Source organism: Macaca fascicularis, chromosome 2 (assembly GCF_037993035.2).
Source record: "Macaca fascicularis isolate 582-1 chromosome 2, T2T-MFA8v1.1".
Lineage (NCBI taxonomy): Eukaryota > Metazoa > Chordata > Mammalia > Primates > Cercopithecidae > Macaca > Macaca fascicularis.
Window position 1 is genome coordinate 96,067,626 of NC_088376.1, and position 26,338 is coordinate 96,093,963.

Consider the following 26,338-nt stretch of genomic DNA (forward strand, 5'->3'; position numbering starts at 1 on the left):
AACAGAGTAGAATGAGTTGGGTTCTACCTGCTGAGGGAGTTAGTGGCAAGAAGTAAGCCAATGTGCCCTTCTGAACCCAGAAAAGGTTCAGCACCTCACAGGAGGGTATGGACGACGCTGAGAACTAGGGGTGGGGTGGAAGGACATTACTCGATGATCTGTATAAGAAAAAGCCCCGCCAAGTCCCAACCTCATCTGATCCAGCTGAGTGATTATGCCTACTTCTCCCCTGCATAAAACGGGAGATTCCATCTCTGGAGAAATGGTAGGAAGGAAGTTAGCAGATAGACTTAAGGTTTCCTAAGCCCAAAGGTCACAAGTTTCCAGACCAATTGTCCATGAGTGCCCAGCATAATGAATGAAAAAGCCCATGAAATTTCAGAATGTCCAGGGGAACTTAAACTATCAGAGCCTCTGCATTCAGCAGCAGGCATAGTGGGGATAGAGGTGAGGTATTAGATCGAAAATAGAGAACTAAGTGAAAATGCATGAGCGGTGAGACTCAACATCAGCACACACTGACAGAACCTCCGGTATAAAAAGAAACAACTGCAGGAAAAAAAAAAAAATGCCTATGCATACTGACATTTTTGGTTTCTTCAACAACAAATAAAGTCAACTTTCCCCCCACATGATCACCCTACAATGAAGCCTGTTCGTTAATAACCCTTGTAAATAGACTGAGCTTCCAATCCACTTTTTGGTATCTCACTGTTAAATGTGAATAGACAGCTAACGACCATTAAACATCTGAGTAACCTTCCAATATGAAAGACCAAAACAAATAAATAGAAAATTGAAACCAAGGAAACAATGACAAAGTAGGGAGCGTTCTGAAAACTTCATAGGGAAAAAGCTACAATAACTATTCTCAAAACTCAAAGAAAAGATATTGTGTCCATAAAGTACTTTAAAAAGGAAGAATTGGGCCGGGTGCGGTGGCTCAAGCCTGTAATCCCAGCACTTTGGGAGGCCGAGACGGGTGGATCACGAGGTCAGGAGATCGAGACCATCCTGGCTAAAACGGTGAAACCCCGTCTCTACTAAAAAATACAAAAAACTAGCCGGGCGCGGTGGCGGGCGCCTGTAGTCCCAACTACTCGGGAGGCTGAGGCAGGAGAATGGCGTGAACCCGGGAGGCGGAGCTTGCAGTGAGCTGAGATCCGGCCACTGCACTCCAGCCTGGGCGGCAGAGCGAGACTCCGTCTCAAAAAAAAAAAAAGAATTGGAGAAGAAAGAGTTCTTAGAAATTAAAAATAAGCAAACTAATTCCTTCTCTTGAGAATTGGAGGATTAGAGGATCAAATAGGAGGGTAATGTTTCACTGTATTTCCATTCTTACATACTCCTTGAATCTTGAATCATGAATATTTTATCTATCTAAAAAAAAAAAGAAGTTAAGGATCAATCTGTAAGGCCCAAAATCATCTACTGGGCTGCAGAAAGAGAATAGGAAAAATCACTGGACATGGTGGCTCATGCCTGTAATCCCAGCCTTTTGGGAGGCCACAGCAGGTGGATTGCTTGATGCCAGGAATTTGAGACCGGCTGGGCAACATAGCAAGATCCCATCTTGATAAAAAATTTTAAATTATCAGCCAAGGGTGGTGGTGTGCGCCTGTAGTCCCAGCTACTCGGGAGGCTGAGGTGGGAGGATCACTTGTGTCCAGTTCAAGGCTGCAGTGAGCTATGATCACACCACTGCACTCCAGCCAGGGTGACAGAGCAAGACCCTGCCAAAAAAAAAAAAAAAAAGGCTGGGTGCGATGTGACTCACACCTGTAATCCCAGCACTTTGGGAGGCCAAGGCGGGCAGATAACTTCAGCCCAGGAGTTCAAGACCAGACTGGCCAATGTGGTGAAACCCTGTGTCTATTAAAAATACAAAATTAGGGGCCAGGCACGGTGGCTCACGCCTGTAATCCCAGCACTTTGGGAGGTCAAGGCGGGAGGATCACAAGGTCAGGAGATTGAGACCATCCTGGCTAACACAGTGAAACCCCGTCTCTACTAAAAATACAAAAATTAGCCAGGCATGGTGGCGTGTGCCTGTAGTCCCAGTTACTCGGGAGGCTGAAGCAGGAGAATGGCGTGAACCCGGGAGGCAGAGCTTTCAGTGAGCCAAGATCACACTACTGCACTCCAGCCTGGGCGACAGTGCAAGACTCCATCTCAAAAAAAAATAAAATAAAATAAACAAAATTAGGACTGGGCGTGGTGGCTCACACCTGTAATCCCAGCACTTTGGGAGGCTGAGGCAAGCAGATCATTTGAGGTCAGGAGTTTGAGACCATCCTGGTCAACATGGTGGAACCCTGTCTCTACTAAAAATACAAAATGTTAGCTAGGCATGGTGGTGCATGCCTGTAATCCCAGCTACTCAGAAGGCTGAGGCAGGAGAATCGCCTGAGCCCAGGAGGCAGAGGTTGCAGTGAGCCAAGATAGCTCCACTGCACTCCAGCCTGGGTGACAGAGTGAGACTCCTTCTCAAAAAAAAAAAAAAAAAAAAAAAAAAATTAGCCACGTGTGGTGGTATGCACCTGTAATCCCAGCTATTCAGGAGGCTGAGGCACGAGAATCACTTGAACCTGGGAAGTGGAGATTGCAATTAGCTGAGACCATACCACTGCACTCCAGCCTGAGTGACAAAGTGAGACTCTGTCTCAAAAACAAGAACATTTTAATTACCATTTTTCCGTGTTTTTTTTTTTTTTTTTTTTAATTGAGTTTTCCTCTGTTGCCCAGGCTGGAGTGCAGTGGTAAAGTCCTGGCTCACTGCAACCTCTGCCTCCCAGGTTCAAGTGATTCTCCTGCCTCAGCCTCCCAAGTAGCCGGGATTACAGGCACATATATGCCCCCACACCTGGCTAATTTCTGTATTTTTAGTAGAGATGGGGTTTCACCATGTTGGCCAGACTGGTCTCGAACTCCTGACCTCAAGTGATCCGCCCAGCTCGGCTTCCCAAAGTGCTGGGATTACAGGCATGAGCTACACGCCCAGCCTTTTTTTTTTCCTCCCCCCAGTAGAAACAAGGTCTTGCTATGTTGTCCAGACTGGTCTCAAACACCTGGGCTCAAGCAATCATCCCACCTCAGCCTCCCAAAGTGTTGGGATTACAGGCATGGGCCTGTTCTTAATTCAAGAATTGATTGTTGGCTGGGTACAGTGGTTCACACCTACAATCCCAGCACTTCGATAGGATCGCTTGAGCCAAGGAGTTCGAGGCTGCAGTGAGCCATGATTACCCCACTATACTCCAACCTGAGAAACAGAGCAAGGCCCCGTCTCAATAAACAAATAAATAAAACAAAGGAGTAAAGTATCCAGGAAACGAGTCCAACACAGAGACAGGTAAAGGGAATTTTGAGGATACAGATGCAGAGAAGTCCCAGGATGATAGGTGTGCACAGGCTGAGATAGCCAGCGGTGCTGACCAGAGCAAAATAATGGAAGGTTCTACCAAGCACTTTGAGAGGCCAAGGCGGGTGGATCACCTGAGGCCAGGAGTTCCAGATCAGCCTGGCTAACATGGTGAAATCCTGTCTCTACTAAAAATACAAAATTAGCCGGGCATGGTGGCGGGCGCCTGTAATCCCAGCTACTTGGGAGGCTGAGGCAGGAGAATCACTTGAACCCGGGAGGTGGAGGTTGCAATGAGCCAGGATCTTGCCATTGCACTCCAGCCTGGGCGACAGAGTGAGACTCCATCTTAAAAAAAAGAAAAAAAGAATGGAAGGCTTTAGGGAAAAATGGAACTGATGGATTATCTAATAGCTTTGATTGAGTGAACAAAGTGTGTATTGAGAAACTATTAGATTACATGGGAAAAATTAATGATAGGTATAATATATTAAAACAAATGAAAAAACAAGGCAATGATTAAAGTCAGAGGAAACAAAAAAGTTGTAAAGGAAACAATTATAAAACACACATGAGGCTGGGCGCGGTGGCTCACACCTGTAATCCCAGCACTTTGGGAGGCAGAGGCGGGTGGATCACGAGGTCAAGAGATTGAGACCATCCTGGCCAACATGGTAAAACCCCATCTCTACTAAAAATACAAAAATTAGTTGGGCAGGTGTGGTGGCATGTGCCTGTAATCCCAGCTACTCCGAGACCGAGGCAGAAGAATCGCTTGAGCCCGGGAGGTGGAGGTTGCAGTGAGCCGAGACCGCGTCACTACACTCTAGCCTGGCGACCAAGTGAGACTCCATCAATAAAACAAAAACAAAACAAAACACAATTTTAAAACCCCACATGACTTAGCAGTGAACATTTGCTCATAGTCAAAATAAGGTCAATACTAAGTACTATATTGACTTAGCCAAAAAGTGTGCTTTCACTATTTTAAGAGGGAAAGGTAAGGTGGAAGAGAGATAATCATCAATCAAATTTGGAAATCAATAAGCAATGTCTAAAATGCATAAATCAAGAACAAGTATTATGAGCTAAAGTACTGAGAGTGGTAGGGAAATAGGACAAAGAACTGCTGTTGTTTTTTGTTTTTGTTTTTTTTTTCTCACCACTATACCAATGAGGAGGATTGCTGTTTTGTTAAAAAGCTTTTTAAGGGCTAGGCGCAGTGGTTCATGCCTGTAATCCCAGCACCCTGGGAGGCCGAGGGGCGTGGATCACGAGATCGGGAGATCGAGACCATCCTGGCCAACATGGTGAAACCCCGTCTCTACTACAAATATAAAAAATTAGCCAGGCGTGGTGGCGGGCGCCTGTAGTCCCAGCTACTCGGGAGGCTGAGGCAGGAGAATGGTGTGAACCTGGGAGGCGGAGCTCACAGTGAGCCAAGATCACACCACTGCACTCCAGCCTGGGCGACAAAGTGAGACTCCGTCTCGAAGAAAAAAAAAAAAGCTGTTTATGCAAACATATTACTTTGATAAAAAATTTAAAGAAGGTGAAGGAAAGGGTATGAAGTGACAATATATATAAGGTGTGTACAGGGGCTAGCAAGTGGGTTCATTTCCCTGAAGTCAAAAATGTGGCCAGGATATAAGACAAAAGCCTGTAAAAGTAGGTAGAGGTTAGATTATGGGGGGCCTTGAATAGGGATATTTGGGGGCTTTGGGGAATGTGGGAAGGTTTCTGAGCAGAAGAGGTATCTGAAAGAGGTTGTCATTCTAGTGCTTATTTGGCAACAGTGTACAAAATGGAGAAGGAGCCTATACTTAAGACCGTGGCATACAAGGCCCTATGTGATCTGGTCAGTCTGTTTCCAGCCTCATCTAGAACTGTTCCTTTAGTCACCATGGCCTTCTCATTCCCCAAATGTAACATGTTTATTCCTGCCTTGAGCCTGTATATTGGCTGTGCTCTCTGCCTAGAATGCTGTCACCCCAGATCTTCTCATAGCCACTTCATCCTCACTATTTCTAGGTCTTCTCTTCTGTAAGAGGACTTCTCTAACCACCCGGAAACCTCTTTCCCTTGTCACTATCTTTTTTGTTTTGTTTTGGTTGTTTTGTTTTTGTTTTTGTTTGAGGCAGAGCCTCACTCTGTTGACCAGGCTGGAGTGTAGTGGTGGGATCTCGGCTCACTGCAACCTCCACCTCCCGGATTCAAGCAATTCTCCTGCCTTAGCCTCCCAAGTAGCTGGCGCGCACCACCATGCCCAGCTAATTTTTGTATTTTTAGTAGAGAAGGGGCTTCACCATGTTGGCCAGGATGGTCTCAATCTCTTGACCCCATGATCTGCCCACCTCAGCCTCTCAAAGGGCTGGGATTACAGGCATAAGCCACTGTGCCTGGCCTAATTTTTGTATTTTTAATAGAGATGGGGTTTCACCATGTTGGCCAGGCTGGTCTTGAACTCCTAACCTAAGGCGATCCACCTGCCTCAGCCTCCCAAAGTGCTGGAATTACAGGCATGAGCCATTGCGCCCGGCTTCCCCTGTCACTATCATATCACTTTGTTTTACCTTCTTCATAGCAGTTGTCATTCTGAAGCTATGTATTTACAAGCCTATGTGTGTCCCTCCAGCAGACAGAAGGTCCTGAGAGCAGCCTTGTCTGTCTTGCTACCGCTATATCTCATGCAATATGCCTTACACATAGTAGGCCCTCAGTATTTATTAAATGAATTAAAAGTTACGGGGTGAGGAGATCTGTGAGGAACCGGCTATACCTAGTTCTGGTTTGAGACTTACTGTTTTAGGCGTGCATGCATCCACTTATTATTTTTTGTGTCGGGTGGGGGTGGGGGTGGGGGATGGAGTTTCACCCTTGTTGCCCAGGCTGGAGTGCAATGGCACGATCTTGGCTCACCGCAACCTCCGCAACCTCCGCCGCCCGAGTTCAAGCGATTCTCCTGCCTCAGCCTCCCGAGTAGCTGGGATTACAGGCATGCGCCACCACGCCCGGCTAATTTTTTTGTATTTTTAGTAGAGACGGGGTTTCTCCATGTAGGTCAGGCTGGTCCTAACTCTCGATCTCAGGCGATCCGCCCGCTTTGGCCTCCAAAGTGCAGGGATTACCAGCATGAGCCACCGCGCCCGGGGCCCACTTAGTCTTCATTCAATCCACTTACTAAACCACTACCTTGCAACTGGACGCTAAGATTATAGGGAGGAATCAGAACTGGATGCTGTCCAGCTCTCGAGATCAGTGTAGTAGACTCATTGACAGCAGTTGTGCTTCTCAAGAAACCCTGACTGGCCATGTTAAGGTCACTCTCCTCCAGGGATCCAGAGTCAGACCCACTCTCTTTCCCCAGGCCATTTCTGGGGACCAAAGCAATCCCTGCCTTCCACTCCTCCCGGACTGCAGAGCAGTCACCGATCCCACTTGGGTCCGGAGTCAGGGCCTTCAGGGGTCCTGGAACGCCGCCATCCCTGTGAATCTCCCCTTCCGTTTCTAGGGACCCGGGACCGGAGCGCCGCGGCCCAGCCAGTGGGCGGGACGTCAGTGGGGCCGGGTGGAAGCTCAGCCATCTGCCGCGAGGCCGGCGTCTCTCCGCTCTCCGCGGCGGCCGGGGGTGGGGCGCGCCGGGGCGGGGCCGCGCCGGGCCGGAGGAGGGGAGCGGGGGACGCAGCCCTGGGCCGGGAGGGCCGCGGCCACCGGAAGAGTCGCGGTCTCCAGTCCAGTCAGGAGAGTGAGGAGCGGAAGCGGCGGCCGCGGCGGCGGCGGGCGGCGCTGGGACCCGGGAGCGGCCGGAGAACAAGGGAGCTGACGCCGCGGGCAGCCGCCGAGCTGGGTTGAGCCGCTGGGCCGCGCCGCGCGCCGCCGCCGTCTGGGAGGCTCGGCCCGGCCGCCCGAGCAGGCCGCGCGCGGGCCGTCGGGCCCGAGGCCGGAGCCATGGGCGAGACCAAGATCATCTACCACTTGGACGGGCAGGAGACGCCGTACCTTGTGAAGCTACCCCTGCCCGCCGAGCGCGTCACGTTGGCTGACTTTAAGGGCGTTTTGCAGCGACCCAGCTATAAGTTCTTCTTCAAGTCTATGGACGACGATTTCGGGTGAGGATGGCCCCCGCCCCGCCTCCGGGGGCCCCGGCCGCTCCGGCTTCTAAGGGACGACGCGGTCCGTTTCGACTTCCCTCGCCACACCAGCTCCTAGCCCCGCTCTGACTTCTAGGGGCGACTCGGCCCATTTGGGCCCCTTTGGTTCCAGCCCCTCTGGCAACTCCCGTTCACCTCTGAAGGGGGGATCTTGGCCTCCCTTGTTTAAGGGGACGTCCAACTCCCCACGAGCAGAGTTCCTGCCGGTGCGGTCGCCTTACCTCGTCAGAGACCAGTGGCCCACAGAGACAGACACACACCCCCTCCACCTAGTTTCAGAGCCCGAGTCCCCCATCCTCCTCCTGCCGAGGAGCCAGAGCCACCTTTTTCCGCACAGACTTGCGTTGTGTGACCCTCGTTCTTCGCCCCCTTCATCTTTTCAGCAGCACAGCTCCCAGCCATATTTGGAGTATGCTGCATCTGAGGGCTCTGCTGGGACTTTGAGCTGGGGGAGGGGTGTCGGGGGTGCTCGGGCGCCTGGAGGTGAGCGGGGTCTGCAGATCTGATGTTTATCTAGCTGCCTCCCCTCTCCTTTGTGGGCCGTTGGGGGTGTTGTCACCGGAACAGAGAGCCTGACCCCTCAGTAGGCGTCCTCACTGACCCAGGTGCTGATCTTTCCTCCAATTTGGGTCTTTTTCCTCCAGATGGTGGCCAGTGGGGAGACGTTGGGAAGGGCCTGGGGCCTGGATGGGAGGGCCAGAAAGAGTTTCTTGGTGTTCTCCATCTTCCCCTCGCTGGTGGGGTCTTCCCTTCCACCCAGCTGCAGAGATCCGGACAGGCAGAGTTTGGAAGCACTTCCCCTTTAAGAGGGGATGGAATGTTGGAGCCGGAAGGTTCTGAAGCAGCTGGCCTGGGAAGGGGGGGCCTGGCTGATCCCCTCGAACCCCCCCCAACTCCCAGGAGACTGGGGGAGGGGGAGGCGCCCCACACTTGCCTGCCGTCTCATTAACTGGGCGCTGGGCCTGGAGGCGGTGGGGAAGGCCCCTCCAGGCCTGAAGGCTGCCTCTCCAGCCCTAGCCTGAGGCCTGCACTGCTTTTTGGAGCTGAGGCCCTACAGCCAAGAGGAATCTTTCTCCTCCCCAGTGTTCAGTTGTCGGGCTTCTCTCCCAAGCCCCTGGCCCACCTAGCACTAGGAAGCAAGCACCTTCTGTCTAATGCCTGGCATGTTTTGCTGTCACCTGAAACTCAGGGTTGGATGAGCCCGTGAAATCATGTGTGTGAGAGTGCTTTGTACAGTGGGCAGTGCTATGTAGATTCTAACTATTCTTGTTTCTGTTGTTGTTCCTGCCCTGGGGTGGGGTGCTCCTGCTGTGATAATGATTGTCTGCCTTCAGCCCAGAGACAGACACCTCTGATTGGAAGATTCTGAGGAGGGATGGATCTGGAAGGGGTCTGTGTGAGCGGGTGGATGCTTTGGCCTGGCAAGAGAAGAACAGGATTAGAAGGGATCAAGCTACTGCCCCCACACAAGGAAAAGGGGAAGATCAACCAGAGTCCAGTGCCCTGGGGCCACCTCAGATCCAGATGCCTTGAGGGACTAGGATAGGCTGTCTCTCCACCCCCCACTTATCTCTAGACCCACTGGGCCTGGCCCCTGCCTCCTAAGCCTGGACAACTCTGGGCTGCTCTCCCAATCCCAAGGCTGCTGTTGAGCCAGGCCTAACTGCAGTTATAAGAGGGCCCCCATTACATCCAGTCACTGTTTACTTAATATTTTTCTTTAAATCCATTGTCAGTCCACTCATTCTTTTTCTTAGCTTGAACCAAGCAATAATATGAAACCATACATCTGACTTTTCTGTTTATATTTCTTTCTAAAATATATTTAACATAAATATTTAACGATTGAACTAAGCAACGGTAATCTGTGTGCCACCTGAAGCCATCTTGCAAACATCAGTGGTACTTGAACCAAAATCAGAGTTGGACCATTTTAGCAGGGTTGAAAACAGTATTAAAAATGAAGTGGAGGAGATACATTTTGTTTGTATCCCCAGAAGGATAAATGAGCAGGGGACCTGAGAGGGCTGTCTTGTCACAGAGGACTAATAGCTGAAGAGCATATATATATATATATATATTTCATTTATTTAACACACGCCTTTTTTTTTTTTTTTTTTTTGAGATGGAGTCTCGCTGTGTCTCCCAGGCTGGAGTGCAGTGGCGTGATCTGGGCGCACTGCAAGCTCCGCCTCCCGGGTTCATGCCATTCTCCCGCCTCAGCCTCCCAAGTAGCTGGGACTACAGGCGCCCGCCACCACGCCCAGCTAGTTTTTTGTATTTTTAGTAGAGACGGGGTTTCACCATGTTAGCCAGGATAGTCTCGATCTCCTGACCTCGTGATCCACCCGCCTCGGCCTCCCAAAGTGCTGGGATTACAGGCTAGAGCCACCGCGCCCGGCTAACACACGCCTTTTATGCTTAGTGTGCCAGGGACTAATCCAAATGCTTTTCAAATCTTCACTCATTTAATCTTCAAAACAGCCTTATGAAATAGATAGCATAATAGTATCACTGGCGGAGGCCAGTGACCCTAACTGACAGAAGGGAAGATGGGTCAGAGGAGGAAGGCTGCTATCTCTCCAGTTTCTTCACTCCTGGCTCAGCCTTGGAGGTTCTGGTTGTGAGGCCTGAGGACCCCTCAAGTCCCATCTGGTCTCCAAAAGCATTTGTCAAGCTCAGGGTAGGCCCAGCCATCTTTTTAAATTTTTTTTCTTTTCTTTCTTTTTTTTTTTTTTTTTTTTGAGGATTTTCTCTCTTGTCACCCAGGCTGGAGTGCAGTGGTGCGATTGATTCTTCTGCCTCAGCCTCCCAAGTAGCTGGGATTACAGGCATGTGCCACCATGCCCAGCTAATTTTTGTATTTTTAGTAAAGATGGGGTTTTGCCATGTTGGCCAGGCTGGTCTCGAACTCCTGACCTCAAGCAATCCACCCACCTCAGCCTCCCAAAGTGCTGGGATTACAGGTGTGAGCCACTGCACACAGCCTGTCATCTTAAGTTATTTGAGAAATGGAGGAAAGATAAACATTTTCAGCATTGAGGGCATGGTGGATGGTTCATGGAAGTAAAGTACCTACTGCTAATCTGGCCTTGAGCTGTGAGAGGGGGCAGCATGGCGACCAGGTCATTAACTGTGTGGCTCCCTGCTGCATGTCATACACTGTCCTCCCTCTGGGCCTTCCACCTATAACACTCTTCTTCCCCTGTCTCCTCCAGATTCAAATTCTCCTGCCCTCTGGGTTGAGCTTTTCCATGAGAACTGTCATGGCACTCTTATCTCTTATTTTATCCCTTTTTTTGTTGTTGTTGTTGTTGTTGAGATGGAGCCTGGCTTTGTCACGCAGGCTGCGGTACAGTGGTGTGACCTTGGCTCACTGCAACCTCTGCCTCCCGGGTTCAAACGATTCTCCTGCTTCAGCCTCACAAATAGCTGGGACTACTAGTGTGTGCCATGACACCCGGCTAATTTTTGTATTTTAAGTAGAGATGTGGTTTTGCTACGTTAGCCAGGCTGGTCATGAACTCTTGACCTCAAGTGATCCACCCACCTTGGCCTCCCAAAGTGCTGGGATTACAGGCATGGGCCACCGAGCCTGGCTTATTTTATCTTTATATCCTGACACCTGTGTGGCACTGAGCAGATGTCTATCCAGTGAACACATGTGCTGCTCCTATGGCTCCAACCACTTCCTGGATTGCAGTATATTTCCGTGAACTGTCCACTGGACCAAGTCTCTCCGAGAACAAGGCAGGCTCTGGGTCTGATGTTTCATGAGATCCCTACGGTAGCAAGCTCAGGACCTAAAACCCACTGGGCCCTCAGCCAAAGCATTTTATTTTATTTTATTTTATCTTATTTTATTTTATTTATTTATTTATTTTTTTTGAGAGAGAGTCTTGCTCTGTCGCCCAGGCTGGAGTGCAGTGGCGCGATCTCGGCTCACTGCAAGCTCCGCCTCCCAGGTTCACGCCATTCTCCTGCCTCAGCCTCCTGAGTAGCTGGGACTACAGGCGCCTGCCACCTCGCCCGGCTAATTTTTTGTGTGTGTTTTCAGTAGAGACGGGGTTTCACCGTGTTAGCGAGGATGGTCTCGATCTCCTGACTCGTGATCTGCTCACCTTGGCCTCCCAAAGTGCTGGGATTACAGGGCTGAGACACCGTGCCCAGCCAGCCAAAGCATTTTACTTGGATGAACAATGAATGATAAACAGATTTATTTGCTCTGCCCTTAAAAATGTATACGTAATTAGAAATAGTGTGTGGATCCTGCTAAAGATTGACAATATAACTAGCTTTTATTGTATGCCTGAATCATACCAGGCATTTAATGATCCCATTTGCCAGGACGAGACAAAGGCTTGGAGAAATTTTTTTTTTTTTTTTTTTTTTGAGACAGAGTCTCGCTCTGTCGCCCAGGCTGGAGTGCAGTGGCGCAATCTCGGCTCACTGCAAGCTCCGCCTCCCGGGTTCACGCCATTCTCCTGCCTCAGCCTCCTGAGTAGCTGGGACTACAGGCGCCCGCCACTGCGCCCGGCTAGTTTTTTGTATTTTTAGTAGAAACGGGGTTTCACCGTGGTCTCGATCTCCTGACCTTGTGATCCGCCCGCCTCGGCCTCCCAAAGTGCTGGGATTACAGGCGTGAGCCACCGCGCCCGGCAGGCTTGGAGAAATTAAGAAACTTCTGTAAGATAAGAGGGCCAATAAGTGGTAGAATTGGAATTTGAGCCCTTATTTATTTGAGTCCATTTGGGGTGTAAGTGTGTGTGTGTGTGTGTAAGTGCTATGTAACCCCCAGCCATTCAGCTCCATGGTGGGAGAGTGAGGCCTGGCTGAGGTTCCCCAAAGCTGCCAAAGATCAGCTGATTGTTTTGAGTCAGCAGAGCCTTGGTGGCCTGTCGATGACCCCCAGAAAGAGAGGAAATATGTAGTGTGGAGCTGTGTGGTGGGGCCTGCCAGGGGACCCGGGAGGTAGGGACTCAGCAGCAATTTTCCCACCCACAAGCAGACCCTTTCCAAAGCAGGCTGTGCCATGTGGTCCACATATTCCCTTTTCCTTTGAGCCCTGTGGGGCTGCCAACTTGTAGTATCCTGTGGCCAGCCTGACTGGTGGGTCTGAGCTACTTCTCTGTCCCTTCTTTCTAGCCTATGCTTTCTACACTTTCTGCCATGGTGGGCCTGAGTAGGATGATTTGGGCTGCTTTCCGAGGGTCACTGTGGTGTTGGGAATGATGGAGGAGCTAGAGCTGGATGGGAGTTGGGAGGGCAGGCTTGGCCTGTGAACTTGGCTGTGAGTCCAAAAATGTGAGCATCACAAGGAGCCAAGCACATTCCCGGCTCTGGGCAGAAACTGCTCTAAGAACAACGGGGGCTGGGCGCGGTGGCTCATGCCTGTAATCCCAGCACTTGGGGAGGCCGAGGTGAGTGGATCACCTGAGGTCAGGAGTTCAAGACCACCCTGGCCAACATGATGAAACCCTGTCTCTACTAAAAATGCAAAATTTAGTCAGGTGTGGTGGCGAGCGCCTGTAATCCCAGCTACTCAGGAGGCTGAGGCAGGAGAATCACTTGAACCCGGGAGGTGGAGGTTGCAATGGGCTGAGATTGTACCACTGGACCCCAGTCTGGGTGACAGAGTGAGACTCCATCTCAAACAAACAAACAAACAAAAAAACAAAGAACAAGTGGGGACTGAACTTCCCAACCTCCTCCTTGCTGTCTTCCCTCTCTGCTTAGAGCTCCCGGCATGTGTCATCTGACCCCTGGTCATGTCTTCCCATCTCTGTACTCCTGGCATATTTGACAGTCTGAGGGTCCTCAAACTTTCCCACTCCCCTTCCCAGCCCCAACTGTAGTTACTGCCTGACTTCTTGCCTCACCACATTCCCCAGGCCACACTACATGCCCCATGACCACATTCCACACCCTTCATGCCTCACATCATTGTCCTCTAGCACCCACTCGCCACATAGACCCACATTACCTCTGTTATTATATAGAAAGAATGTGAAATACAATGGAAAGAGTATGGATTTTAGAGTCAGACAAGCCTGGGGTGAAATTCCAGCTCTGACATCTACTAGTCCTGTGACCTTGGACAAGTTACTGAATGTATCTCAGTTTCCTTATTCATGAAATGAAGATCATATTGTCTGCCCACTGAGGCTGATGTGAAGATTATAGGTTCTAACTATAGGAAGATAAGGTGGTGTAATAGGTAAGAATGCAGACGTTAGAGTCAGGCTGACCAGGATTCAAATTCCAGCATGAGTTTAGGAGAATTACTGAACCTATTGAGCCTAGTTTCCCCAGTGTACCTGCGTTATAGCGTTGTTGTAGTAAATGAAATTATATAAGTAAAGTGTTTAGCATAGTGCTTGGCCCATAATACTCATTTATGCTCAATAAATGACAGCAAATTTTTTTTTGTTGTTGTTTTGAGACAGGGTCTTGCTCTGTCACCCAGGCTGGAGTGCAGTGGCACAATCATAGCTCACTGCAGCCTCGAACTCCTAGGCTGAAGCGATCATCCCACGTCACCCTTCCAAGTAGCTGGGACCACAGGCACACACCACCATGCTTGGCTAATTTTTGTATTTGTTTTGTTTTGTAGAGACGGTGCCTCGCTATGTTGACCAGGCAGGTCTCAAAACTCCTGGCCTCAAGCGATCCTCCTGCCTCAGCCTCCCAAAGTGCTGAGATTACCAGCGTAAGAAAGAGCAATTGTTACTGTTAATTATCATAATGGCATGTGGAAAATGTTCAGTAAATGCCTTCTTCCTTTCTCTTTTCTTTTTCTTTTTTCTTTTTTTGAGACAGAGTCTCACTCTGTCGCCCAGGCTGGAACACAGTGGCGCAATCTCAGCTCACTGCAACCTCCACCTGCCAGGTTCAAGCGATTCACCTGCCTTACCTCCCGAGTAGCTGGGATTACAGGTGCACACCACCAGCCCAGCTAATTTTTCTATTTTTAGTAGAGATGGGGTTTTGCCAAGTTGGCCAGGCTGGTCTCAAACTCTACTTAAGGGTGATCCGCCCGCCTCGGTCTCTCAAAGTGCTAGTATTACCGGCATGAGCTATCACGCCCGGCCTCCCCTTTTCTTTTCTTTTCTTTTCTTTTCTTTTTTTTTTTTTGAGATGGAGCCTCACTTTGTCGCCCAGGCTGGAGTGCAGTGGCGGGATCTCGGCTCACTGCAAGCTCCGCCTCCCGGGTTTACGCCATTCTCCTGCCTCAGCCTCCCAAGTAGCTGGGACTCAGCCTCCCGAGTAGCCTGCCACCTCACCCGGCTAGTTTTTTGTATTTTTTAGTAGAGACGAGGTTTCACCATGTTAGCCAGGATGGTCTCGATCTCCTGACCTCGTGATCTGCCCGTCTCAGCCTCCCAAAGTGCTGGGATTACAGGCTTGAGCCACCGTGCCCGGCTTCCCTTCTCTTTTCTAATTTTCTTAAATTCTTTGTCCACACCTCCCACAACAATGTTAGGATTCCCACTTAAGAAAGGAAGGACAGTTATAATTGTATGCTTTTTTCCAATTGGGGTCAGAGGAAAAGAGAAAGTCTAGCCCAGGAGAGTCATGTTGGGGATGGGTAGAGCACTCTGGAGATTTTAGGGCGTGGCATGGGGGACAGTGATGTGTCAGTTGTAATTTGCAATCACCTGATGACTGAGAGGATGCCCCAGGAAGGCATCTGGCCTAGGCAGGGCTGGTATCTTCCTGGTGGTGCTAAAGAGCTGTTCCTGGGTCTCGCCAACCTTTGCTTTCATTTGAACAGTCTTGTGCTGGTGGTTTGATTCCCAGTTTAGGATAGAGGAGCACCTAAGAGTTGGGATTTGAGGATCCTCCATTTCCATCCTAGAAGGTTCTCTGTGACCATCTCCTTTTCTCTGCAGAGTGGTGAAGGAGGAGATCTCGGATGACAATGCCAAGCTACCATGCTTCAATGGCCGGGTGGTGTCCTGGGTAAGGAGCCCTCAGCCTTCCATCCACCTGCATCCCTGTGCTGGGCTGGACGAGGGAAAGGCATCACTGAGATTGTAGCTGGTGGTTTTAAGCTTCAGTATCTGAATCTTTCTTTAGTTTTCTAAATGAACTGCTTCTCACCTCAGATTCTGTAACCTTGATGAAAAGTGAGAAATTGGTGGGAAGGGGGAAGAGGGAGAGATAGAAACACACAGTGGAGATAGCAACGTTTCTTATGCCTTTCAGACACTTGCCTCAGGTTTCTTCTGCCACCTGCTCATCTCTGCCTTAGACCACTGAGCCTTGTTCTTTGTCCCCACTCCACTTCACCACCCCATGCCTTCCAGCCACCCCATCAATAGCAGGAATTGGCAGAGGGGCCACTCTTCATCTCAGCCATCCTTGCACAGCCCTGTCTTTTCTCCCTCAATATTTCCTGCTTCCTTCCTCTTAGGCCTTCATGCCTTGCCGGAAGCCAACAATCCCCTTCTCCTTGGTGCTCCTCTAACATACTACTCACTCAGTTTCTCCCCTTCAGCTGGTGTCAGCTGAGGGCTCACACCCGGACCCAGCCCCCTTCTGTGCTGACAACCCATCGGAGCTGCCACCACCTATGGAGCGCACGGGAGGCATCGGGGACTCCCGACCCCCGTCCTTCCAGTGAGTGTGACCTGAGGGTGGGGAGGGCAGCATCAGCTCAGCCCAGGGCTGGGGGAGGGAGCCCCCAGCCTGGCCCCTCCCCCATCAAGTCTCTTCCCTGCAGCCCTCATGCTGGTGGGGGCAGCCAGGAGAACCTGGACAATGACACAGAGACGGACTCCTTGGTGTCTGCCCAGCGAGAGCGGCCACGCCGGAGGGATGGCCCAGAGCATGGTATATCTTCCTGAACATGGACACCGTCTGTACCTCACACCCTCCCCACAGTTTCCACCCAGCTACCCACCTCCTTGCCCTACTTCCTGAGCTCAGGATGTGCCTGGCCCCGGTGCAGCCCCTGGCTTACCTCTCTACCTCCACTCCTGCACTGGGCACTGTGTAAACCCAACTGCTTCCATCCCCTGCAGCAGCTCGGCTAAATGGAACTGCAAAGGGGGAGCGGCGGCGAGAACCAGGGGGTTATGATAGCTCATCCACCCTTATGAGCAGCGAGCTGGAGACCACCAGCTTCTTTGACTCAGATGAGGATGATTCCACCAGCAGGTGGGGCTTGAGTTTCATGGGGATTGTGGGGCAGGTGACCCTGGAGGAGCCCTAAACCCTGAGGAGGCAGGGCCCTGGGAGGCTTACGGGCTTTGTGTTGGGGACCCAGGCCCTGCAGTGCCTCTCATGGGGGCAGGGCTGGGCCAGCCTGGTGGGGAACGACTGTGGGCCCCACAGGTTCAGCAGCTCCACAGAACAGAGCAGCGCCTCACGCCTGATGAGAAGACACAAGCGGCGGCGGCGGAAGCAGAAGGTTTCTCGGATTGAGCGGGTATGGGGTCTGGGAGGCTAGGGATGGGTGGAGGTAGATTGTAAGCTCTTCCTAGGCTGGGCCAAGGCTTGTTTTTCCTTAGATCCCATCCCCTTAGTGCACTGTTTAGAACCTTGGGGCAGGGGGCAACACTGAGGACTCACCTTGAGGAGGAGCCAGGTGGGAGTGAATTCCTGCCACCCCTGCCTACTGCTCAGGGCCTCTGTCTATTTCAGTCCTCATCCTTCAGCAGCATCACGGACTCCACTATGTCACTCAACATCATCACGGTCACTCTCAACATGGGTGAGTCTGAGGAAACAGCACTCTAAAGCACTTGCTATGTGCCAGACACTGGGCAGACTTGAGGAGCTCAGAGAGGCACAGAATATGTTCCCTGCCCTCAGGGAGCTCTCTTTCATAAATATCAGCTGATACATAAACTGATCATTTTAGTGTCTCACCATCAGGGCTATGACAGAGATAAGCACAGAGAGCTGTGGAAGCAGAAAATGGCATCAGGGAAGGATTCCTGGAGGAAGTAATTTCTGAGTGCCCACTCCTTCACATCTCTCAGCCATTGCATCCTTTCTCTCTGATTTCTCTCTTTACGAGGCAGCTGGATATAGTAAAAGGAGCCCAACTTTGGGATTTAAATCTGAGTTTGATTCCTGGCTCTGCCAGTTACTGGCTTAGGAAAGTCATCTTCTAGGTTCACTAAACCTCAGTTGCCTGCTGTGTAAAATGGGACTGAGTCCCTACCTTACAGCCAGCAAGGATTCCATGGAAGCATGTTGAGCATGCTGAGTGCAGTGCCTGATTCAGGATCAGTAAATGTCAGTTCAGTTCCTGTCCCTTTCCATTTTCTAATGGGCTGGGAATGCGGGTAGGAACCTTGCTCCCCCTTAAGGTCTTAAATTGCTCTCTATAGAAAAATATAACTTCTTGGGCATCTCCATTGTGGGCCAAAGCAACGAGCGTGGTGACGGCGGCATCTACATTGGCTCTATCATGAAGGGTGGGGCTGTGGCTGCTGATGGACGCATCGAGCCAGGAGATATGCTGTTACAGGTATCAGTGCCCATCCTAGGCGGTGGTGTGGATAGAGAGCCGGGAGGTGTCCTACTATCTGCACCCTGCTCATTCAGAGGCCCTTTCTTGGTTGAGGGAAGACTCCCTGACCTACCAACTTGAGTTCCCCTTTCATCCTCCCCAACACAGCTATTTATCCCACTCCTGGTCCTTTCCCAGGTAAACGAGATCAACTTTGAGAACATGAGTAATGACGATGCAGTCCGGGTACTGCGGGAGATTGTGCACAAACCGGGGTATGGATGGAATGGGGCACTGGGCAAGGGGCTTGGTCTGGCCTGTACACATCCTGCCTTCACAGGACACCCTTGTTTTCAGGCCCATCACCCTGACTGTAGCCAAGTGCTGGGACCCAAGTCCACGTGGTTGCTTCACATTGCCCAGGAGTAAGTGGATGGGAGACTCAGTCCTAAAGCTGGTGCTTACATACATGAGCACTGTCTCTCCTTTCTTCTCTCACCCAGAGCCCCCACATCTATCCTGTTGGGCCCAGCAGTGGGCAGGGTGGGTAGCCCATGACTCCTCATCCTCCCTGCAGGCGAGCCCATCCGGCCCATTGACCCTGCGGCCTGGGTCTCCCACACTGCAGCCATGACCGGCACCTTCCCTGCATACGGCATGAGCCCCTCCCTGAGCACCATCACCTCCACCAGCTCCTCCATCACCAGTTCCATCCCTGACACAGAGCGTGAGTGTCCAACCCTGTGTCCTGGGCCCAGCAGACAGGGCCAGGTGGGAGGACTGATGAGGGTCCATGTGGAGACTCTTGCTTGAGCATCAGAGAGGGCCGGAGATGGGGCTCGGCTCATTCTAGCAACCCCACACTGCAACTCCCCCACAGTGGGCACTCCAACCCTCACTAAACAGTGTTTGCTTCTGAACCTGTATGAGCACCCAGGGCGCCTCAGTTTCCTCTTATAAAATGGGACTCACGAAATAAACTACCAGGTTCCTGTGGGTTTAATGAGAGGATCTAAGTGAAGCACCACTGCGATGTGTGGTGTAAAGTAAGCATTCAGTAAACGGCAGCCATTTCGATTATCATCACATGTATATCGCACACTGTGCCAAGCATCTGCATTTATATTATTTAATCCTTTCTTCAAATAGCCTTGTAAAGTAGATATGAAAATCCCCATTTTTTATAGAAGGGGAAACTGAGAGTTCAAGAAATCAGTAATTTTCCCAGCATTGGTCCCATAATTACTAGGTGGTAGAGCTAGAATGCAAACTCTTGTTTACCAAACTCCAAAGCCCCTTTCTGCCTCACCATTCTGCCTCCCACCCCCAGGCCTAGACGACTTCCACTTGTCCATCCACAGTGACATGGCTGCCATCGTAAAAGCCATGGCCTCCCCTGAATCAGGGTTGGAGGTCCGTGACCGCATGTGGCTCAAGATTACCATCCCTAATGCTTTCATCGGTGAGAGAGCCCCATGGTGGGATGCAGGGTGGGTGGGGAGTGATGGGGCAGGGCAGGCTGGAGGGCCCAGGACTTCCCTTGGACCCTTCCTTTGAGCTGGAGCCAGCCCCAGCCTCATAGCTTCTGTGAGGCCAGATGAGTCCAAGTCAGATGGGCCTCCCCATCAACTGGCAGCCTTGCCCCCAGGCTCAGATGTAGTGGACTGGCTGTACCACAATGTGGAAGGCTTCACGGACCGGAGGGAGGCCCGCAAGTATGCTAGCAACCTGCTGAAAGCTGGCTTCATCCGCCATACCGTCAACAAGATCACCTTCTCCGAGCAGTGCTACTACATCTTCGGCGACCTCTGCGGCAGTATGTGCCTCCCTCACCTTCTTGCCCTGTCTCCTGGCTGTGAGTGGGGAGGTAGCCAGGGAGGTGGCAGCAGACTCTGGGGAACCCAAATTGGGGGACAGCAGAGCCGGGGGCCCAACTCAAGGCCTGAGAGTTCTGTGGTGGAAGAAGAGTCCAATCTAGCCTCTTCACCTGGCCCACATCTCCCTCTTGGGCCTGGCATTTTCTAAGTGCCTGCTCTGCCTGGTACCATGCTGACTGTTCCTAAAGCATCATCTTACTCAATCCTCACAACCTCCCAGAGGCCCAGCTCAGGAGGATACTGCCAGAACAGGCCTTTTCCTTCTCACTGGTCTCTGCTAGGGGTGTTGCAGGCTTAAAGGGAAGAACTGGAGGCCTAGGTAGCCCCAAGGAGCACACAGTCATTCCCTCTAAACAACAGCCTGGAGGCTCACGTCGCCACCAGCTCTGGGCAACAGCTGACACAGACCACTGCTTTCCTCCACCACCACTCCCCATGCTGGCTGCTGGCCTCTTGACAGGTTGATGGCTTGGCTGCAGGCTCCACAGGCAGCCTCAGAGCCCTGTGTCCTGACTTCTCTCCTGGAGGTTGGGCTGGCTCTCCTTAGGGCTGGAGGAATGTCTCATCTTAATAGGGCGGGTGGCCTCAAGGGCAGTCGTAGCTCTCTTGAGGCTCTGGGACCTGGTACCGATAGTGTGTGAGCAGAGGGTGTCCCAGGCAGGTATTCAGTTCTGGTGGCCCCTTATACTCTCTTCAAGGTAGTTCCAACAATGGTGGGAGCAGCCTTGCCCTTAAGGAATGTATAATTTCCCTGGGGGCGCCAGAGTCCGTGAGATGAGTTGTTGGAGTGAGACAGAGCTATGAAGAGCCAGGGCTGGCCGGGAACGGGGTGGAGAGCACTGGGGGAGGCACCTAAGTTGTTCTTTGCTTCTGGCCCCTTCCAACCTACTCCAGCAGCACCAGGAAAGTGTAATCAGGGCCAAGTACCTTCTATATAGGGAATCTCTGGCAGGCCCTGCACTCATTCTAGGCTTTTAGTGGGTATTTAGTTCTAGGTGAGGGGGTGGGTAAAACTTTACCTAAATTTCCCAAACTGCTCCTTGCTCCTAAAGAATGACCTCATCTGAGAAGGTAAGGAGAAACTAAGCTACTCTTAGCTTCTGTTCTGATTAGTTTAGGCTGAGCTGAAGGTAGTGTTCACTATTGTGCTTCATGAACTTCAGGTGCGACATACCTGGTGGCTGTCTGGTATTTCAGCCTTCCAAATTCTCCAACCTTGCACCAGCTGAGTGAACAGAAGAGAAAATGGCCACATAAGAGTTTTGCAGGCCGGGCTCATGCCTGTAATCCCAGCCCTTTGGGAGGCTGAGGTGGGAGATCACCTGAGGTTAGGAGTTGGAGACCAGCCTGGCCAACATGGTGAAACCCTGTCTCTACTAAAAATAATAATAATAAAATTAGCCAGGCGTGGTGGTGTGACCCTGTCAGGAGGCTGAGGCAGGAGAATCGCTTGAACCAGGGGGGAGGAGGTTGCAGTGAGCTGAAACTGCACCACTGCACTCCAGCCTTGGCTATAGAATGAGACTCCGTCTCAAAGAGTTTTGCCGCTTCTAGCCCACTGAGGCCAGCAGAGAAAGTGCAAAAGCTTGGCAAGGGCCTTAAAGGGATTGGGAGGTACAGCTTTGGCTAAGAATGATGACTCGAGGCCTTCCTGAGGCGGGTCTCCCTGGAGCTGGCTCTGGTGGTGGCAAAGCGGGTCTGCAGAAGGGGCAGCTCTCTGGTCTGTGCCTCCTCTCATTCTAGCCAGAAACTACCACGGTCTCTGTCATCCAGAGCCCACCTGACCTAGGCTAGGGACCTCTCTCCGGAAAGACCTAGCTCCATCCGGCCCTTCCCTCCACAGACATGGCCAACCTGTCTCTCCACGATCACGATGGCTCCAGTGGCGCCTCTGACCAGGACACACTGGCCCCTTTGCCGCACCCGGGGGCCGCCCCTTGGCCTATGGCTTTCCCGTACCAGTACCCGCCACCCCCGCACCCCTACAACCCGCACCCAGGCTTCCCGGAGCTGGGCTACAGCTACGGCGGGGGCAGCGCCAGCAGTCAGCACAGCGAAGGTAAGGTAGAGGGGCCGTGGAGGAAGGCTATAGGTAGGCCTCAGGCTTCCCCCGCCCACTCAGCCTGCCCCGCGCTGGCCCTGTTTGCCTCCTACAGGCAGTCGGAGCAGTGGCTCCAACCGTAGCGGCAGCGATCGGAGGAAGGAGAAAGACCCGAAGGCCGGGGACTCCAAGTCGGGGGGCAGCGGCAGCGAATCGGACCACACGACACGCAGCAGCCTGCGGGGGCCGCGGGAGCGGGCGCCCAGCGAGCGCTCAGGCCCGGCGGCCAGCGAGCACAGCCACCGCAGCCACCATTCACTGGCCAGCAGCCTTCGCAGCCACCACACACACCCGAGCTACGGTCCTCCCGGAGTGCCCCCTCTCTACGGCCCCCCTATGCTGATGATGCCCCCGCCGCCCGCGGCCATGGGGCCCCCAGGAGCCCCTCCGGGCCGCGACCTGGCCTCAGTGCCCCCGGAACTGACCGCCAGCAGACAGTCCTTCCGCATGGCCATGGGAAACCCCAGTGAGTTCTTTGTGGATGTGATGTGAGCAGGGCCCCTCCCTCACCTCCATTCCGCTCCCACCCCAGCCGGCTGCGTTCCTCTCTCCATCCGTCCGTCTTTTTTACTTTGTCTGGTACCTGAAAGGGAAATAAACGGAACTAAATCCAGGTGCGCTAACTGCTCGCAGGGTGCTGCGAGGGTGGGGTGCACCTACCGATTGGCTCTGCAGCCCCCTAACCTGCCTCTGGCCCCACTTCCTTTCCTCTGCCCACTAACCGCTGCATAGGACTTCTCAGGACCCTTTTTGTCCCTGGGACCAGACTTGGTGCTGCCCCTTACTCCCCTCTGCAAACCCCCTTTTGGGAGTTGACCCCAGCAATGTCCTTGGTGGCATGCTCACTCCCTCATTCTCTCCTTTCCCCTTTAGCTCCCTTTCACCATTCATTCAGCTACATAATCCCTCTATTAACCCCACCCTATCAGGCACGTGTGCAAACCTCTTGACTTTACCCCACATTACTGACACCAAAATATATTTGCTTCATCTGCCCCTACTAACTGTCCCCCTGCCTGCTGCCTTAGCCCTGCAACCTAAAGCTGTAGTTGCCTCCAGTAGCCATCCATGCCATCCCTGCCTGTGCCCAGGATCAGAGGCCCAGAGGGCCCCCTCAGTTGCCTGAGGGGCTAGTGCCTTCCAGGGAGCATCTCTGCTCTACCCCTGCCCCATGCCTGCCCTGCGTGCTGGTTCCTTCAGACCCCTAACCCTACTAACCATCAGGCTCTTCTCACCTCCAGGCCTGAAACATTTCTTTTCTTTCTTTTTTCCTCCCCCAATTTTCCCTGGGCCTGGAGCAGCCAAGAATTTCGGGCTGTTTGACTTTCTGTGAGCCCCCAGCGAGGGGAGGCCCAACCTCCGAGGAGACCAGGAACCCTGCTTCAGCAGCCCCTCAGGGCTTCCCAAGGATGTCCAACCCCCACACCCACACGTTAACATAATGGGTCACTAGGCTTCTGGGGAGGGCCCAGCTTCACCCATGCATGAGAGACTCTCCTCCTTTCCAGAGAGAATCGGACTGTACCACATGTGGCAGCCTGCGAGGGGATGGGGTGCGAGTTGGGGGGGGTGCCTCTTTAGCTCTTTATCTTTCTCATGTATGCATACATGCACAGAGACGCAAGCACAGGTGCCTATGCAAGTTCACTAAAGCCTCAGGGCTGGTCCCTGCCGGAAGGGCTGGACCCTCTCAATCCTCTCCTAGGTTGTGGGGCTGGTCCCCTGACACCCTTCTCCCCATCCTGGTAGCCCTCAAACCTCGCACACATGTCCCCGGCATTTTCTCACCTGGATAAAGCCTGTAAGCTGGGTCTCAGGCTGGGCTCAGCAGAGGACTCGCCCTGCGACTGACAGACCATTCCCACCCCCACACACAACCTCCCCCGTTTTCACATTCACCATGACACCCCAGAGCAAGGACACAGGAGCCCACAAGCCAATTGAGGTTGGGCAAGGAGACTACCAGGACTTCCAGACAGAGTACCAGGTTTTATTTTTCACCTTATTCTCCACTTTAAACAAATCATGACTTTCTCTTTAAGCCTCTGCTATAAATTCTCCTGGCTGTCCTGGGCTTCCATATTTTGGGGGCTGGGGTGTCAAAAGTGAGATGAAGTCCTTAGCTCCAGGTTTTGGGATAAACCAAGGTAGGGACATTTTGGCATTTATTTCAATTAACAGTACTTCCTTGGACGGTTGCGGTGGCTCACGTCTGTAATCCCAGCACTTTGGGAAGCTGAGGCAGGTGGATCACTTGAGGTCAGGAGTTTGAGACCAGCCTGGCCAACATAGCGAAACCCCATCTCGACTAAAAATACAAAAATTAGATGGGTGTTTTGGCACCTGCCTGTAATCTCAGCTACTCAGGAGGCTGAGGCACAAGAATCGCTTGAATCCAGGAAGCAAGTGGAGGTTGCAGTGAATTGAGATCGCACTCCAGCCTGGGTGACAGAGTGAGATTCTGTATCAAAAGCAAACAAAAACAATACTTCCTGGGATTTTGGTGCACAGGGAGCTTTGTTGGAAGTGTGACTCAGTCTTGCCTGCCTTCTGGGAGCTCTAGAATTGTTCCCAACCTAGTCCGTGGCTTCTAGCCACCACTAGAAGTTTCACGTACTTCTCTCTCTGACTCTGTCTTGTCCAACTCTCTGGAGGATTTCTCCACGATTGCTCATGCCTGTCAGTATCAGTGCTTCCATCGTTCCGTCTTTGATTCACTTCTCTTTCCTTTCTGTTTACTCCCAAAATGGAGTCATTCATCCTGATGTCCTCAATTGCTGCTGATATGCTGGTGATTCCCAAATACATAGCTCCAACCCCAACTTCCCCCAGACTTTAGATCTGTATTGGTATTACCTACTGGACATCTCTATGGACAGTTCCATGTAGACTCAACTCATCTGCCGAACCAAGTATGTTCCTCCTGAATTCCTATCCTGGTTACCTTCATCGCAATCTACATAGGCTCACCAGCTAGAAACATTTATGAGCTTACATTCCTTCTTCCAATATCTTACTCATCAGCATATCATGTTCATTTCACTCCAACAATCTGTCTTGAATGTGGCCTTCCCTCTCCCCTCTCTCTTTACTTTAATTCATTGGAGCATGGGATTTGGAGTCAGGTGGTTTTGGGTTTGAATTCCAGCTCTACTATTTTTGGTTGTGTGATAGGAGAGTTATTTAACCTCTCTGAGCCTCAGTTCCCTCGTATGTAAAATGATGATAATAATACCTACCTCACAGGGTTGTTGTGAGGATTTAAATTAGATATTGTACGAAAAGTGCCTAGCACAGTGCCTGGCACACAGTAGAGTAGGTGCTCAATAAATGGTAGCTATTATTATTATTTTATCATTATTATTATTTACTCTAAATTGGTAGCAGTTTAGGGTATTTTTGGAAGATAAAGCTTTTGCAAAGGTAGGAGTGAAGCCTTGAGTGCTGGTTCAAAAATTAGAAGTGCCTATATTCAGTCACTTAATGACTTCAGACCTTGACTATGATTTGAGAGGGGTCAGATCTTCATCCTGCCACATCGTGGCTTCTGGCCAGAGGCTGGGAAGGACTGTAACATTTGCAACCAGATCTGCCCTTTCTCACCCTTCCTTCCTCCCATGACAGGCACAGTCCTGCCCAAAGAAGGCAGCAGTTTATCTCTGCAAGAACCAAGCAGGCCTTTAATGTTTGAGGGTTGGCTCTGTCTCCTCAGCTTGGATGTAAAGATTCTGTTTATCAAAGAAGGGATTTCAAATCCCATGTCAAACTGAATTCAACTCTTTGAACATCTTCTAAGCAACATATATGCCTGTCACTAGAAGGCATGCACAATCGCATAGGTATAGCTAAGGAGAACATCGGCTCATTCATGAAAAGCTGTAGCTGACCTCGAGGAAGAGTGTACAGTCATGGACATATTTGTGAAAAGGTTTAGTTTCTTCCCGAGTAGTCTCCTCTTTGCTCCCCGCTCCTCTCCTTGGGTCTTGATCCCTTGGAAAAAGCCCATGAGAAAAAGCCCAAATATATGAGAAAAGCTTGGGAGAATCAGAGGTAGTGTTAGAAAGCAGTAAATTCAGCACAAACACTTATACTGCCAAGTTGTATTTATTTGTGTGCAAAGTGAGGACAGCCAGTCCTGGGACTCTGGAAACAGAAAAGGCCTACAGCAATCCCAGGCTTAACAGATGTGCTTCTACAAATGGCATTAATATTCCAAAACTCTCCAAAACACAAATAGGAACAGGAGGAAGTGCAGGGACTACAATTCCCAGAGCGCTCAGTGAAAAAAAAAAAAAAATGAGGCCGGTGGAGCGGTGTATGCTGGAATGTGTATTTCTGGTAGGGCCGGCTAAGGCCACGCCTACCCCTTCCTGAGGCAGGGAC

At 51.4% G+C, this 26,338-nt stretch overlaps 1 protein-coding gene across 6 annotated transcripts; it reads left to right on the top strand.

Moving 5' to 3' along the window:
• The first annotated feature begins 7,050 nt into the window (after positions 1 to 7,050).
• On the top strand, positions 7,051 to 25,302 carry DVL3 (dishevelled segment polarity protein 3). Of its 6 annotated transcripts, XM_065540281.2 has the most exons (17): positions 7,167 to 7,470; positions 14,126 to 14,221; positions 15,405 to 15,474; positions 16,013 to 16,134; positions 16,238 to 16,347; positions 16,539 to 16,674; positions 16,852 to 16,945; positions 17,161 to 17,230; positions 17,856 to 17,995; positions 18,176 to 18,252; positions 18,335 to 18,402; positions 18,555 to 18,704; positions 19,308 to 19,439; positions 19,626 to 19,793; positions 21,698 to 21,913; positions 22,011 to 22,421; positions 23,257 to 25,302. In XM_065540281.2, the coding sequence occupies exons 4-17, from the start codon at positions 16,088 to 16,090 to the stop codon at positions 23,286 to 23,288; spliced, it is 1,851 nt and encodes a 616-aa protein (XP_065396353.1). In that variant the 5' UTR covers positions 7,167 to 7,470; positions 14,126 to 14,221; positions 15,405 to 15,474; positions 16,013 to 16,087; the 3' UTR covers positions 23,289 to 25,302. The 6 variants fall into 6 exon arrangements, with proteins under 6 accessions (XP_073887614.1, XP_005546577.1, XP_005546578.1 ...); XM_074031513.1 differs by lacking the exon at positions 14,126 to 14,221 and having other exon boundaries at positions 7,051 to 7,470; positions 16,224 to 16,347; XM_005546520.4 differs by lacking the exon at positions 14,126 to 14,221 and having other exon boundaries at positions 7,051 to 7,470.
• Positions 25,303 to 26,338: the final 1,036 nt, after the last annotated feature.

Bases quoted from the DNA above. Each gene is read 5' to 3' on its own strand.
- DVL3 (XM_005546520.4), top strand. From the start codon at position 7,310: ATGGGCGAGACCAAGATCATCTACCACTTGGACGGGCAGGAGACGCCG. The intron at 17,231-17,855 runs GTGAGTCTGAGG...TGCTCTCTATAG, and splicing joins CACGGTCACTCTCAACATGG to AAAAATATAACTTCTTGGGC. The intron at 19,794-21,697 runs GTATGTGCCTCC...TTCCCTCCACAG, and splicing joins CTTCGGCGACCTCTGCGGCA to ACATGGCCAACCTGTCTCTC.